Genomic DNA, 16,223 nt, shown 5'->3' on the forward strand with positions numbered 1-16,223 from the left:
CCCAGCTCAGAACCTGGCTATATGCAAATCAGTCTGTCCCTGGCCCAGTGCATCATGGGAACAGGGCAGACTAAACTACCAAGCCAATTCTTCACCAGAAAGGAGACAAGCTACCGGGGACCGGTTTCTGGCATTTCAGCCGTCTTCGGCCCGGCTTGCTTGAATCCTGATGGAGCAGTGAGAAAGGGACTCATGTCTGAGTATACCCTGCCACACCTATGGTGGCCAAAAACGATTCAGAAAAGGGGGTGGTGATGAACAGAGTGTCTGAATTAAACAGACCACTCTTTCCCAGTCCAAAGATCAGGGCTTGATCCATCACCGTTATTTATCTCACTGCCCCATCCCAGCTCAGAACCTGGCTATATGCAAATCAGTCTGTCCCTGGCCCAGTGCATCATGGGAACAGGGCAGACTAAACTACCAAGCCAATTCTTCACCAGAAATGAGACAAGCTACCGGGGACCGGTTTCTGGCATTTCAGCCTTCTTCGGCCCGGCTTGCTTGAATCCTGATGGAGCAGTGAGAAAGGGACTCATGTCTGAGTATACCCTGCCACACCTATGGTGGCCAAAAACTATTCAGAAAAGGGGGTGGTGATGAACAGAGTGTCTGAATTAAACAGACCACTCTTACCCAGTCCAAAGATCAGGGCTTGATCCATCACCGTTATTTATCTCACTGCCCCATCCCAGCTCAGAACCTGGCTATATGCAAATCAGTCTGTCCCTGGCCCAGTGCATCATGGGAACAGGGCAGACTAAACTACCAAGCCAATTCTTTACCAGAAAGGAGACAAGCTACCGGGGACCGGTTTCTGGCATTTCAGCCGTCTTCGGCCCGGCTTGCTTGAATCCTGATGGAGCAGTGAGAAAGGGACTCATGTCTGAGTATACCCTGCCACACCTATGGTGGCCAAAAACGATTCAGAAAAGGGGGTGGTGATGAACAGAGTGTCTGAATTAAACAGACCACTCTTACCCAGTCCAAAGATCAGGGCTTGATCCATCACCGTTATTTATCTCACTGCCCCATCCCAGCTCAGAACCTGGCTATATGCAAATCACGCTGTCCCTGGCCCAGTGCATCATGGGAACAGGGCAGACTAAACTACCAAGCCAATTCTTCACCAGAAAGGAGACAAGCTACCGGGGACCGGTTTCTGGCATTTCAGGCGTCTTCGGCCCGGCTTGCTTGAATCCTGATGGAGCAGTGAGAAAGGGACTCATGTCTGAGTATACCCTGCCACACCTATGGTGGCCAAAAACGATTCAGAAAAGGGGGTGGTGATGAACAGAGTGTCTGAATTAAATAGACCACTCTTACCCAGTCCAAAGATCATGGCTTGATCCATCACCGTTATTTATCTCACTGCCCCATCCCAGCTCAGAACCTGGCTATATGCAAATCAGTCTGTCCCTGGCCCAGTGCATCATGGGAACAGGGCAGACTAAACTACCAAGCCAATTCTTCACAAGAAAGGAGACAAGCTACCGGGGACCGGTTTCTGGCATTCCAGCCGTCTTCGGCCTGGCTTGCTTGAATCCTGATGGAGCAGTGAGAAAGGGACTCATGTCTGAGTATACCCTGCCACACCTGAGGTGGCCAAAAACGATTCAGAAAAGGGGGTGGTGATGAACAGAGTGTCTGAATTAAACAGACCACTCTTACCCAGTCCAAAGATCAGGGCTTGATCCATCACCGTTATTTATCTCACTGCCCCATCCCAGCTCAGAACCTGGCTATATGCAAATCAGTCTGTCCCTGGCCCAGTGCATCATGGGAACAGGGCAGACTAAACTACCAAGCCAATTCTTCACCAGAAAGGAGACAAGCTACCGGGGACCGGTTTCTGGCATTTCAGCCGTCTTCGGCCCGGCTTGCTTGAATCCTGAAGGAGCAGTGAGAAAGGGACTCATGTCTGAGTATACCCTGCCACACCTATGGTGGCCAAAAACGATTCAGAAAAGGGGGTGGTGATGAACAGAGTGTCTGAATTAAACAGACCACTCTTACCCAGTCCAAAGATCAGGGCTTGATCCATCACCGTTATTTATCTCACTGCCCCATCCCAGCTCAGAACCTGGCTATATGCAAATCAGTCTGTCCCTGGCCCAGTGCATCATGGGAACAGGGCAGACTAAACTACCAAGCCAATTCTTTACCAGAAAGGAGACAAGCTACCGGGGACCTGTTTCTGGCATTTCAGCCGTCTTCGGCCCGGCTTGCTTGAATCCTGATGGAGCAGTGAGAAAGGGACTCATGTCTGAGTATACCCTGCCACACCTATGGTGGCCAAAAACGATTCAGAAAAGGGGGTGGTGATGAACAGAGTGTCTGAATTAAACAGACCACTCTTACCCAGTCCAAAGATCAGGGCTTGATCCATCACCGTTATTTATCTCACTGCCCCATCCCAGCTCAGAACCTGGCTATATGCAAATCACGCTGTCCCTGGCCCAGTGCATCATGGGAACAGGGCAGACTAAACTACCAAGCCAATTCTTCACCAGAAAGGAGACAAGCTACCGGGGACCGGTTTCTGGCATTTCAGGCGTCTTCGGCCCGGCTTGCTTGAATCCTGATGGAGCAGTGAGAAAGGGACTCATGTCTGAGTATACCCTGCCACACCTATGGTGGCCAAAAACGATTCAGAAAAGGGGGTGGTGATGAACAGAGTGTCTGAATTAAATAGACCACTCTTACCCAGTCCAAAGATCATGGCTTGATCCATCACCGTTATTTATCTCACTGCCCCATCCCAGCTCAGAACCTGGCTATATGCAAATCAGTCTGTCCCTGGCCCAGTGCATCATGGGAACAGGGCAGACTAAACTACCAAGCCAATTCTTCACCAGAAAGGAGACAAGCTACCGGGGACCGGTTTCTGGCATTCCAGCCGTCTTCGGCCTGGCTTGCTTGAATCCTGATGGAGCAGTGAGAAAGGGACTCATGTCTGAGTATACCCTGCCACACCTGAGGTGGCCAAAAACGATTCAGAAAAGGGGGTGGTGATGAACAGAGTGTCTGAATTAAACAGACCACTCTTACCCAGTCCAAAGATCAGGGCTTGATCCATCACCGTTATTTATCTCACTGCCCCATCCCAGCTCAGAACCTGGCTATATGCAAATCAGTCTGTCCCTGGCCCAGTGCATCATGGGAACAGGGCAGACTAAACTACCAAGCCAATTCTTCACCAGAAATGAGACAAGCTACCGGGGACCGGTTTCTGGCATTTCAGCCGTCTTCGGCCCGGCTTGCTTGAATCCTGATGGAGCAACGGTGATGGATCAAGCCCTGATCTGTTGACTGGGTAGGAGTGTTCTGCTTAATTCAGAGACTCTGTCCATCACCACTCCCTTTTCTGAATCGTTATACTATAACTGAAGCGGGAAACAAAGTACTCACGCCTACCAGTGTGAAGACTCTGGATCAAAGCAAGCTGATTGCTGTGAAGTGATGTGCTCCGGGTGCTGTAGGATACCAGCCACTGTAGTATAACTGTGTACATAATGTTAGTATGCATTTATAGTATATAAGGAGTGGGTAGCGAACTACTTTCTCCTACTGGTCTGAAGATTAAACCGTGAGCCTAAATCGTGAGCTCATTGCTGTAAAGTGATGTGCTCTGGGCGCTGTAGTATACCTGTGGAAGTAGTGTTAGTTTGTGTTTATATAATACAGGGAGTGGAAAGCAAACTACTCACCCCTATCGGTCTCAAGACTTTTGGATGAAACCATGAGCTCATTGCTGTAAAGTCATGTGCTCTGTGTAGTATTCCATTGTAAGTCATAGTAGAATGTTAGTATGTAATTCTACTAGAATGTAAGTATGTAATGTTAGAATGAAGGGCTGTCATGAGGGGAACCTTGGAGAGTTTGTACACAGTGCTGGAGAAGACAGTAGCCTTGTTGTCTGCTCCTGTTGGTGGGTGTTCAAGGTGTCTTGTTTTCCTGCTATAAACCTACTTATCCGATCCATTGCTGTCTGCCTCTTCACTACATAAATTTGGTGACGAGCGGGAGAAGGTAAAAAGAAGGCAGCACTCACCAATATTTCAAAATTGCTTGCGTTGTGCTGTTTCTACTCATCACAGGGTCATCGGCTCCTTGAACTATGTCATCCGACCTCTGGTAGGGTCTATATTTTTGGATTTTGCCAATCCTCTATACTACACATGTGTAAGTTGTGTTAGTATGCGTTTATACTAACCAATGCTTCATGGTCCTAGGGAGCGCGACCTCCCAGGCAGCGCTCATACAACGTCCTAGGGGTGTGCATCCGCGGGACATTTTTGTTTGTTATTAGAGGGCGGTGCATGGCTTCCACCCTTTGATAGCAAATCCTTGTTTGACTAGTTGAAGCGAGGGGAGGAAAACCTCATATCGCTTTAATAGAGCTCATCCGGATGGTAAAAATGAAAAAAAAGGAGAGAAGCAGGATTTCACCCGTTCATTTAAATGAGGTCCCTGGTGGGTAATGTTCTGTGACCAATCCTATTATTTTATTGCGGGGTCTCTGTAGGACTGGGAATCCTGTCATTGTCTATGATGTGACATCTTGACTATTGATTTTATGATTTAATATAGCACTTCTCTTAACCTCTTTCATGTAAGTTTGCATGGCAAAAATCTGTTAGATTTTGGGTATATTATTATTGTATTACCACACCTGTTGTTTTTCTGTCACTTTTCGATTTTAACTAACAACTCACCTATAGTACCATATCTTTTCTTTGAAGTGGATATTATCGACTGACTTAATCATTTAGACTTTTACGAGGTCTGACTTTTGCGCTCTCTTCCTTTCGATATTTCGATCGTTTTTCTGGTCATTTATCAGAAACGGCTGATACGCTTGCCTATCTTTTAAATCAATACTGTTTACACGACTACAAGGCTTTTTAGGGTGTATCCGTGACAAAACTGTATATTCAGGCCTCTTTATATATTGCTACACACAATATATCGTATTTACGATATTGTTTCTTTTATATTTGACTGCTGAACATTTTCTTATTTGAAGATCGTGCATATTTTACGCCGGTTTTGTGACTGGTATCCTTTACGTATTGAAGTTATTGAGTCCTGTTTTCATGTCATTGTTTTGAGTCGTCATATATTGGATTTCCAACATGGCGCTTACGCTACACGCCGGTTGCTGTCAGACGCGTCGGATCACACCACGTCCGAGGTGAATCTCGGTTTTGATTAAGAAGACTACAGGTTGACAACTTATCTGGCCATTTCACTGTATATATTTAAGTCTGAAGTCACTAAATATTAACCCAATTAACTTTTGTTTAGATTTTTGTCGAATTTGACTGGTGATCTTACTTATTTGATTTACCAGCTCACCTCATACGTATAAGACAGGATAGTCGTTTTAACGTTGAGACTTTTGTGCATAATTAACATTCGGGTGAAATGGAACCTTATCATTTATGAGGTCGGAGATTATGCTCAGTGTCACTATATGTTTGAATGTCAAGTTGAACACAGACATGGGATTTATTTGCCAATATTGCTCTGTTCTAGATATAAATGATGACTTTGCTTTTAAGTAACCAGACTAATGCATACCATTGACATTGGGCAGATGAGTGTGTGAATGTTGTCTTTTTTTTATATATGCTTTAGCCTTAAAGTTATTTCTACTTAACATACCATATAATATTATGGAATTGTGATGGGTTACCAACTGCTTGGGTTAATTCTGTTGATGATGGGTTTTTTTCTACTGTGATCTTATCTTAGTAAGGTTTTGGAGTTAGATATGTCAGAAACTCAAGGAGAGTTCTGTTTCTTTTATTGTAAATACTAGGTCACTTGGGGCTCTTTTTGTGACTGTGAAGATTTGCCTGATTTGTGATCTACTTTTTCAAGAGTCTCCTGATTTCATAGTGAGTGACATTAGAATTGTGCTGTGGTGATTTTAGCATTTAGATCTTGGTTGTCAAACTGACACAGGTTGTTTTGGTTGGACTCTTTACAGATCGTGATAATACAATACATAGAGGAAGATAAGATTTCCTCTCTCAACAATAACTTGTTAGTCTAGCAATAGGTGAGTGTTTGTTTTGGTCACGTCTTCTTTCTACTCTTTCTCCTTTCTCTCTCATATATATTTGAGTGTATCACGTATTGTGATATATAATTTATGGCAACTAATGCCAGGATAATTCTAGTTACCTCATCTTCTTCCTGATTGGAGCACTGTACTTGTTGGTGTTTGGTGATGGATAATTTGGTCTTTTTATGTTTTAAATTCTGATCACACATATTCTGTTGCTTATGTTTTTTCTTACACTAGGCAATAGTTGGTGTTTCCTTTTTGGTTTCCAAATGTTGGGTTTTTGCCTTTAATTTTAGGTTTTGAACCTATTAATCTGGCTTTTCAGCCACTTTCTTGTATTCAATTCATTTTGATGAAATTGTCACGCTTAATTGATATGATGTTTTTATATTCAACTTTGTATCTTTGATTACTTCTGATTCTGTATATTATGACGTTGAAGCCCTGTAGAAGTCTGTGGTCTATACGACTAAAGACGAAACACGTGTTGGCGGCTAGATTTGCTACGAAGAACGACATCATAATAAATGATGAGACGAAGACCATCTTGATTGTGATGTATTCAAGGACTTGATTGATTATTGCCACTAGCTCTGGGTATATTTTGTTTTTCGATTACATTTGGTATTGATTTTTCTTTACCTTTGGTTGATGGTGGATTGCCATCACCTTATCCTTGGAGCTTACTTTACTGCAACCACAGATTTTGTCACAACTCAGCGCAATTTTTCACTCAGCCATCCCTTCTGTATTGTATTGTTTCTGTTCATGGTTTGTGTTGTACTGCTATTTCTCCTAGTTCAACCAGGCATGCATCTACTAGTTGTTCTGTAAATATGAGATCAAATTAAGATAGATGTATTCTTTTATTTTTAAGCATCATTTCACAGTTCTCATCCCATTGCAAATGTGTCCTTTCTTAATTATTTCATGCAGAGAAGCACTTGAAGTGGAATTACCCTTGACATGTTGTGGACAATTGCTAGCCATGTATAAAAGTGACCTCAATTCTGACGCTTTATTTAGGTATACTGAAGATTTAAATGCAGACACTATTGCAGGATCCCAGTCTTTTCCTTCTTTGGAAAAAATACGTCCATAGATAATTAACTCAGGTATAATAATTTCACACTGTTCACGCATTTATTTCAGATCAGGGTCTGTTAGACATTTACAAGGTTTTGTGAAAGCACAATCGGATTGGTGTCGTTACAACGCAGGCTATTACAACGCCTGCTGTTACAACGCGTTTTTTACATCGCATACCATTACAACGCATAGTGCTTTTAAGCGCTGGATAGTGAATTATTTAATTTACTATTCCAACTCCAGTCCCCGTGGATAGAGGGAAGGTGTTGGATAGTAAATTAAATATATTCCCTATCCTAGAGCTCCCCCAGGCCAATGCGTTGTAATGGTTTGCGTTGTAATGGTTGCGATGTAATGGTAGTGCGTTGTAATAAATGCGTTGTAAGTGATGTTCCCCGCACAATCATGTTCCTCTTGGATTGGGCTAATATCTCATCACCGATATTAACACAGTTTTGCTTAATTTCGTTCTTCACAATTTCCTGAAATATCTCTGCAGCTGAAATTACTCCAAAATTCAATTTTGTGTATCTGCACGTATTAAAGTGTAACAAACATGTTGTTATACCTTTCCTTTGATTCAATTTCTAGATGATTATATATTTTACATAAATACAGGTTTGAAAATTCTGTGGTGGGGTGGCATTAAGATTCCTTAAATTATCATCAAAACGTAGGCAATGATCATGTTTTGCACTCTCATATGTATTCATATCCTAATAATGCTTATATCCTAATGTTTTATTTTGGAATCACAACTATATGAGATACCCACTGCATTGGATGTTTGCTGGCACAAATACATACAGTTAATTTAAGTTCATTTCATTTTCTAATTTCCTGTAGGTGAATTCGAACTCTTCTTTCAATTTGCACCAATGGATTGTTGAATTCATGTATATGTAGTGTAATTGTATAATATAATATGTAGTGTACCCTTCCTTTTATTTTCATATTTTTGATTTTTTGCTCACATTTTTGCCATTTTCCTTGTTCCAGATTAACAGCATGTGTTTTCACTGTTATCTCTGTTCTACTATTTATAACATAGTTTGCAGGTAATATATTTTCCCCAAAGGTTTTTTTCTGAGTTCTGTATTTTGAGAAATTGTTCCAGACCTAGAAAGGAATATATTTACATCCTCTTGTTATCAGTAGCTCAATTTCTTTTTCAATAGTAAACCTTGCAAACTTACTAAATGTTACTAATTTCTTTAGTCTCATTGTAAATTCATCCTTTGTTTACTCTTCTCATTGACAGGACATGTAAAACAAATGTTTCTCTGCAGGTTAAACCTTTTATTAGGACACTTTATGAGCCCATAGTTTATATCAGAGTCCAAAAATACCACATTTTCAACCGTGTTCGGCAACAAAAGTGTTGCTTGCTCAACAGCATGTCTTTTGCATGTTGCCTTAAGGAAATGTTTAACCCTCCTGCTCCTTCATTTCTCCCAGCTTTGGGCTATAATCTGCTGATCAGACATATAAAATGGTAGAGGTTTTCAAATGATCATGCTGGAAATCTTTTGTTCCTTATGTAGAAGATGCATTTGTTTTATATTTAATTAATTCTTTGCAATCTCTCTGTCAATTTAATTTTCTCTTTCCATATGTTGTCTATTTTGTATGTGTGTCATTGTAATATATCTGTGTATATGTTAATATGTATGTCTTGTATTAAAAGTGCCACTTTTCAACATTTTGTGAAGATTATTTTTTATGCATCATATTAACATGGAGCCTGCCTGCATTCCAACGAGATTTCCCTATCCTCAACATGGCCAGTAAGATCCCAAAATAGCCACTGAAATTCTTGTCTTGTTGTTTGTTTCATTGCATGATTTCAAAATGGCAGCTTCTGTTCTTGGATGTCCTTCCTGACTATGATATGGGGTTAGTTTATGTTCAGATTCTTTAGGCTCCCTCAATTCAGATGTGATCATCATGAGGCACAATCACACAGCCCCAGCACTTCCCTACACTTCCACTTTCATTTTTTCTCTATTTGACCTGCATTGATACACACATCTAGATTTACTTTTGAAATGGAAGATCACGATCTCTCCACCAACATGCCACACTCAATCACATTCTTTAGTCCTCCAGTTCTTCTAGCAGATAGAATTTACCAATGGTGGGTGAATTGTACTTGGGGACTTTATTTAAATTGTCTTAACATCACATTTAGAGCAGTGCACTGTACCTACCACCTCCGTTTTTGTAACAGAGATAAGGAAATCTCCAGACGTTGCCCAATCCAATGATTTCACCGGCAACTGACAGCAAAAACTCCAGTTTGTTGTTCCACTGCCCCCGCTCCAATATTTCTGGTTTGCACTCTTCAAATTCCTCCTTCTCCATGAGGGGATGTGCCGGAGTGGTATCTCCTTTGGTAACTGTCCCAGCATTTGTGATACCCATCACACCTAAAAGCACAAACAGGAAGTACATTTTACATTAAGCGCAGAGATAAGTGCATAATAATAGATACTCGAGGAGTGTTCTGTTATAATCTTATGTATGTGGTACAGTCCACATCCCCTTTCCCTAGCCCCTCATAACCTGTGCCTTTGCTGGCAACATTCCGCAGTTAACTCCAGCTGATGGAACCTGCGGTGGTGTAAGGAACTAATAAAGAAGACTCCTGCATTCATTAGCGTTTTATCTTCTTTTTTGTAGTAGCATTTGGCTATGATTCACCGTGTGGGGATGGTTCACCATCACCCTCAATGCTTTCTTTATTGCCAGCTGTACATCATTATTCAAGAGCTTAGTTTAAGTAACCTGTGAGTATCTTATTTAGGCTTGGGCAATGAACTCAGCTCCGCTAGCAGAGTTTTCCGGGGATTTGGTAACTACGCATTCCATTAAAAACACAGAATTCAGGCAAAAACTCAGGGGCATATTAACAAGGAACATGGAAAATTAACGCTAAGGGCACTTAGCGTTACATTTTTTAACGCCCGCTATCGCTGGATAATGTCGCCTGATTATCGCGTTATTAACAACGCTAACCGCCTAGGCGATAAAAAATCCAGCCATAGCGGCATTTTGGGAGGTGATCACTGGTAATCAAGCAATACAACTACAAGGATAGGGATATCCATGTTGATAGGCCATGGTGGACTTAGCCATGTAATCCACCTCCCATTGGATTACATGGCTAAGTCAAAAAATTAGCAGACGTAAAAAAGCAGTGTTAACAGTGGTTAGCGCTGCTTTTTTTGTCTCTAACAGGCTTAGCGTGAAGCTTGATAATAGGAGAAATTTTGCTTAGCGACATTTTTCCCATTATTTTGCTCTGGAACGCCCACTTTGCATCTCTAATGAGATGCAAAGGGAAGGGTAGTGAAAAAGGATGCTAACATACGATTTCGCATGTTAGCACCCTGTTGTTGATAGGGTGATATTTTTATCTCTGCTTCTTTGGCTTTTAAAGCCAAAAAAGCAGAGATAAAACCCTTGTTGATATGCCCCTCAGTTTCTCCGGAGTCAGCTACTAAACTGCACCCACAAACGCTTTGATAACAAAACTTGATATGCTAAAAAGCATATAACCAATTCACAAAGGTGAACTTTGAAAATGAAAAATATCAGGCAAAGAGAGAGGTGATGATTTTTGGGTCCCCCCTAACCTAGGGGGAGGACCAAGCAGATGCATTGAACATGGAGAGCATATCATGCTGAATGATTCAGTGGTGGTCCCATCCTCTTAGGACCACCCCAAGCACAGTTATGGGCAAAAATACAATCCCAACCAAAGGCCCTACAAAGCATTATGGGACGAGATTAGCAGTGGGCAGTGAATATTATAGTATCCAATATTAAAATAATTCTACAAAGAGCTGTAGTTCAACTAGTCATTACTAGGTGTCCCTCACGAGATAAATGCAAAAGCATTGAAATTCTTACATCAAGATTTTGCATTTGACTCATGAGGGACATCTAGTAACGACTAGTGGAACTGCAGCTTCATGAAAGGGTTTAAATGTTTTTGCATTTGACTCATGAGGGACACCTAGTAACGACGAGTATGAGGTTTCTGTTTTATTAATTGGGAGTCTGATGGAGCAAAGTAATTCACAGAGTTTTTGTTCAACTTCGTGGAATTCCACGTAGTAGTACTCTGCCAACAATGCCCACCCTTAGCCTTATTCAGCTTCTTCTGTCACGGCTTCATCTACTGTTTTCATACCTCTGCTGCTCTATTGGCTTAGCTCGTAGTCGGTTTGGCTTTTGGCCCCTTCAGCGGTTCTTATATATTTCTTCTGTATGAGCCTGCCGGGGGACAGTGTGGGAGCCTGTCTCCCCTGTGAGCCCTTGTGCTGTTTGCTCATGGTAGTAGCTGATCGGTTGAGTTTCCTGTTCCCTCATCGCTCCTTAATCTCACGCTTTTGACTGCATTGAGGAAAGCCTCTTCATTCTTGCATTTCTTCCCGTGCTGCTGGTGTTGTTCCTCACCTGACGATCCTGTCTTCCGTCTGAGTTAGCTCTTCCGTTGGGGCGTGCCAGCATCAGTAGCAGCGGCCTCCGGGGCAGTGCCTTACCGCTCTTCAGCCGAGGGCGGATCCTCCTTGAGCTGCTTGTCAGGTTGCACGCTGATGGGCACAGCTGTTTCTTGTTGGAAAATCCGTAGTGTGGGAGCCCGTCTCCATTGGGAACCATCCCGCTTGTCAAATAAGGGTGGTTCCTCTCTGAGTTACCTGTCTGGCCTTCACGCTGATAGGCACAGCTTTTCCTTGTTCTGATATTGGCATTTTGATCTGTTACATTTTCATGCTGACTGGCCCCCTTAGATGTTTTCAAACAAGAATTCATTTCCTCCTGTGTGAACATTTGTCGCATGTTAGTTTTCACACTGATGGGCACACCTATCTGTCAGTAAATTGGGTCAGCCTGCAGTTTTTAAGGCATTTTTCTTTCTTCCCCGTGTAGACTGTAATGAATTCAATTCAAACATAAAAAACTTGTGCTATGTAAGGTAACTATAGCACTGATGTTTGCTAACTACACAGAGCCAAACATTCAATGGATATATTCAAATGCATGTAATAATGACTTTGTATGCATGCAAATGATAACAACACACAAGGAAAATGTGCCACAATGTAAGATACATTTCCAACAGTAATATTTATTAGATCAAGGGTTATTTTTTACAATACTCCTAGGTTTCAAGGATACAAGGTAAAAAAGAGAAAGTAAAACCTTTTGTTGCTGCATTAAAAATCCTGGCTAATACATGTGAATTTGAGTCTCTTCAAGATTCACTTATGAAGGACCAGTTAGTCAGATGACCAACAGCCCAATAATTCAAGAAAGACTCTTGGTGGCTAACCCGGTTCTCAAGGAAGCTACTGATATAGCAGTAGGGATTGAACATACCGCTGATTGCATGGTTGCTATGAAGGGGTAGGGAGACAAAAAGGCAGATGATAATATTATAAATAAACATGATGATGGAAAGGAGAGTACGAACAACATTTTTATCACTTTGCTGTTATCATTAAGCCTAAATGCTATAGATGTGGGAGTTCAAGTCACTTAGAGAATAATGTGATTTGCCATGCTAGACCTGTTGTTTGTCACAAATGTGGTAAAAAGGGTCACCTGGCGAGGTTCTGCAGGCTACAGCGTTCTAAACCTGTATAGACAATTGAGCAGGACATGCCTTCTGATAACAAATTTGTGTTCCAATTACAAAGTGTAAATGATGTAGAAGGTTTCCCTTCATGTATCATTACTTTCAATAAAAAAACGTGGGACAGTGTTTGCCGACTCTTGTTCACCTTACACTTTGGTGGATGTCAATCTGTTTGCAAAACTATTCCCCTTTTGCCAAGAAGTCTTGGAGTCTCCAGATATTCAAATGGGTGGTTATATTGCGGACCCCATTACTTTACTAAGGATGATGACAATGAAAATGGGTTCAAGGGTAGGAGTACCTTGGGCGAAATGTATGTCACACAAAAGGGATCAAATGTGTTGGGCTGGAAGCACCAAAAGGAACTGGGAATCAAATTGGATCCCAACAGCCCTGAACAAATTCTTCTACTAGAACCTTCTGTTGGGGGGATGGAGGCTTGCAGAAGTTTCCCCAATGTTTTCTCTGAGGAGCTGGGTTCGCTCAAAAATGACCAATACTCCATCAAATTCAAATCTAATGCTAAAGCTGAAGCACACAAGGTTAGGCCCATTCCACACATGATCAAAGCCCCTCTCCAGGTTGAAATGGACAGGCTATTAAAATTAGGTGTTATTGAACCTATTTAGAGTTTCCAGTGGTTACCTCTGATAGTTATCACTACTAAAGCATCTGGCAAGGACATTAGACTATGTGTAGACCTGAGAGACCTCAACAAGAACATTTGGGTGGATGGACATCCACTGCCACACATTCACGAGGTCCTCACTCTAATCAGCTGAGCGAGTTGTTTCAGTGTTCTGGACCTTTCGTCTGTCTACCACCAAGTAGAGCTTCTCCCTGAATCATGTCACCTTACATCCTTTGTGACTCCCGTTGAGGCATTTCAGTTCCTTTGTATGCCATTTGGATTGGCTTCGGTGGCTGCTGTCTTCCGGCGGATTATGCAGCATGTGCTGAAGCAGTGGCGTCACTAGGGTTGGTGTCACCCGGTGCGGGTAACTCATGGTGTCACCCCCTCACAATTTACCGGATGGACCAATTCACCCTCTGCCTGCACCATGTCCCCTCTGCCTGCACCAACTCTCCCTCTCTCCGCACCATCTCCCCTCTTCCTGCACCATTTCACCCTCTGCCTGCCCCATCTCCCCTCTGCCTGCACCATCTCCTCTCTGGTTGCACCATCGCTCCCTGTGCGCACACCATCTCCCCTCTGCCTGCACCATCTCCCCTCTGCCTGCACCATCTCTCCCTCTGTCTGCACCATCTCTCCCTCTGCCTGCACCATCTCCCCTCTGCCTGCACCATCTCTCCCTCTGGCTGCACCATCTCCCCTCCGCCTGCACCATCTCTACCTCTGTCTGCACCATCTCTACATCTGCCTGCACCATCTCTCCTTCTGCCTGCACCATCTCCCCTCCGCCTGCACCATCTCTCCCTCTGCCTGTATCATCTCCCCTCTGCCTGCACCATCTCTCCCTCTGTCTGCACCATCTCTCCTTCTGCCTGCACCATCTCTCCCTCTGCCTGCACTATCTCCTCTCTGCCTGCAACATCTCTCCCTCTGTCTGCACCATCTCCCCCCGCCTGCACCATCTCTCCCGCTGCCTGCACCATCTCTCCCTCTGCCTGCACCATCTCACCCTCTGCCTGCACCATCTCCCCTCTGCCTGCACCATCTCTCCCTTTGTTCACACTATCTCCCCCGCCTGCACCATCTCACCCCCTGCCTGCACCATCTCTCCCTCCGCCTGCACCATCTCCCCTCCGCCTGCACCATCTCCCCTCCGCCTGCACCCTCTCACCCCTGCCTGCACCATCTCACCCCCTGCCTGCACCATCTCTCCCTCCGCCTGCACCATCATTCCCTCTGTCTGCACCATCTCCCCTCCGCTGTCATCCACGCAATCTATTGACACAAAAAGAAGCAGCGAAGCACCCAACCATCTTTTTTTTAAATCTTTGTGTTCTTGTTCTTAGAGGTCTATAATAGAAATAAGTCAAAACCACAAGTATCAAAATGAGGATGTGCCGATCTCCCTTGTTATAAGGCAACCGGAGAGCTAGGCGTGTCCTAAAAAGTGAGAACAAAACACGTTTTTTACTCTGAAGACCACGTTCTGCAATAATTAAATGATAAAGCTGAAAACATTTTCAAATGCTCTGCTATTCCACTTGAGCTGCAGGATAAACAATCTTGCTAGCTGCACAGCCCATCTTAAAGTTGTTGCACAACTCTATCACGTATTGTGCGTTTTAACACACGGGTAACAATCTGCCTCAGTGACCTTATGGCACTGAGCAGAATGGTTCATGATCCCTTGACCTGACTGCCGCGTCATTGACAGCTGAGGATCGATGGAGCTATCTGAAGCCAGTCAGCAGAGATGCCGGCACACCCTATGTGTGATCTGGAGCTCGTGGAGCAGGCTCGAGACTGGTGCAGCTAGCAGCAAGCCTTAGCTGCTGCGAGACGAGCATTATTAGGGCGAGGTAGGTCTGCGCATGCCATTAGATTAAATAGAGACATAACATACATGAACACAAACTTGCATAGCACTCTGACAAAACGATAAACTAGATGGTATCACCCCATTGTGAGGGTGTCACCCGGTGCGGTCCGCACCCCCCGCACCCCCCTTGTGACGCCACTGTGCTGAAGGACCTTCCAGGGTTGTTGTGCTTCCAGTATTACATCCTAATCTATGGGAAAGATGTGGAGGAGCACATTGTCATGCTGAGAAGGGTGTTGTCCAATCTTGAGATGGCTGGACTTACTTTGCGAAAAGAGAAATGTCGCATTGGGGTGGTGTCAGAAAAGTACCTCAGGCGCACCATCTCACAAGATAGCATCAAATCTAAATTAGAACTGGAGGGGGCAATCTAAAATACTGCTGCACTGACTTGTGTCGAACACCTCATATCGTTTCTGGGCTTATCAGAATATTACTCCAAATTTGTTTGCAATTATACCAGTATTGTGGAACCGTTGTGGAGTTTACTGAAGTCCCGGTTCCCATATGTATAGAGTAATGAATGTCATGATGCCTTCGTGGCAGTGAGGATTGAAGTTGCAGAAAAAATAGACTTGGTGGTTGAGAAAAAAAAACACTTGCTTGCTTTTGGGTAATTAGACATTTCAGATTTTTCTTGTGGGGTATACCATTTTCTGTAAAAGCCGACCATAAGTCTCTTATGTATGCTTTCAACACGAAAGGGTCGGTCAGGATAACCTCCAGGATTGCGAGATGGATACTTTATTAATCTGCTAATATTATTTAATTCTCTAAGCATATGCTGACTCCCTGAATAGGCGTCCTGGAACTCCGGGGTATCTGGACCACATGTTAATAACTGGTGTTCTGGACACCTCACCTCATTCATCTCAGTTGCTGATAATGTGTCAGT

The 16,223-nt window shown here is 43.3% G+C and overlaps 1 protein-coding gene across 1 annotated transcript in view; it reads right to left on the bottom strand.

Moving 5' to 3' along the window:
• LOC147733934 (sodium- and chloride-dependent GABA transporter 2-like) overlaps window positions 1-16,223 on the bottom strand; it is a 1,073,416-nt gene that overhangs the window by 1,028,093 nt on the left and 29,100 nt on the right. The window contains exon 2 of the mRNA XM_086952829.1: window positions 9,379-9,597. Coding sequence (XP_086808955.1) covers window positions 9,379-9,592 — 214 coding nt within the window. The 5' untranslated portion in view covers window positions 9,593-9,597. The remainder of the gene's footprint in view (window positions 1-9,378; window positions 9,598-16,223) is intronic.

The sequence above is a fragment of the Lissotriton vulgaris genome, chromosome 1_2 (assembly GCF_964263255.1).
Source record: "Lissotriton vulgaris chromosome 1_2, aLisVul1.2, whole genome shotgun sequence".
NCBI classification, from domain to species: Eukaryota; Metazoa; Chordata; class Amphibia; order Caudata; family Salamandridae; genus Lissotriton; species Lissotriton vulgaris.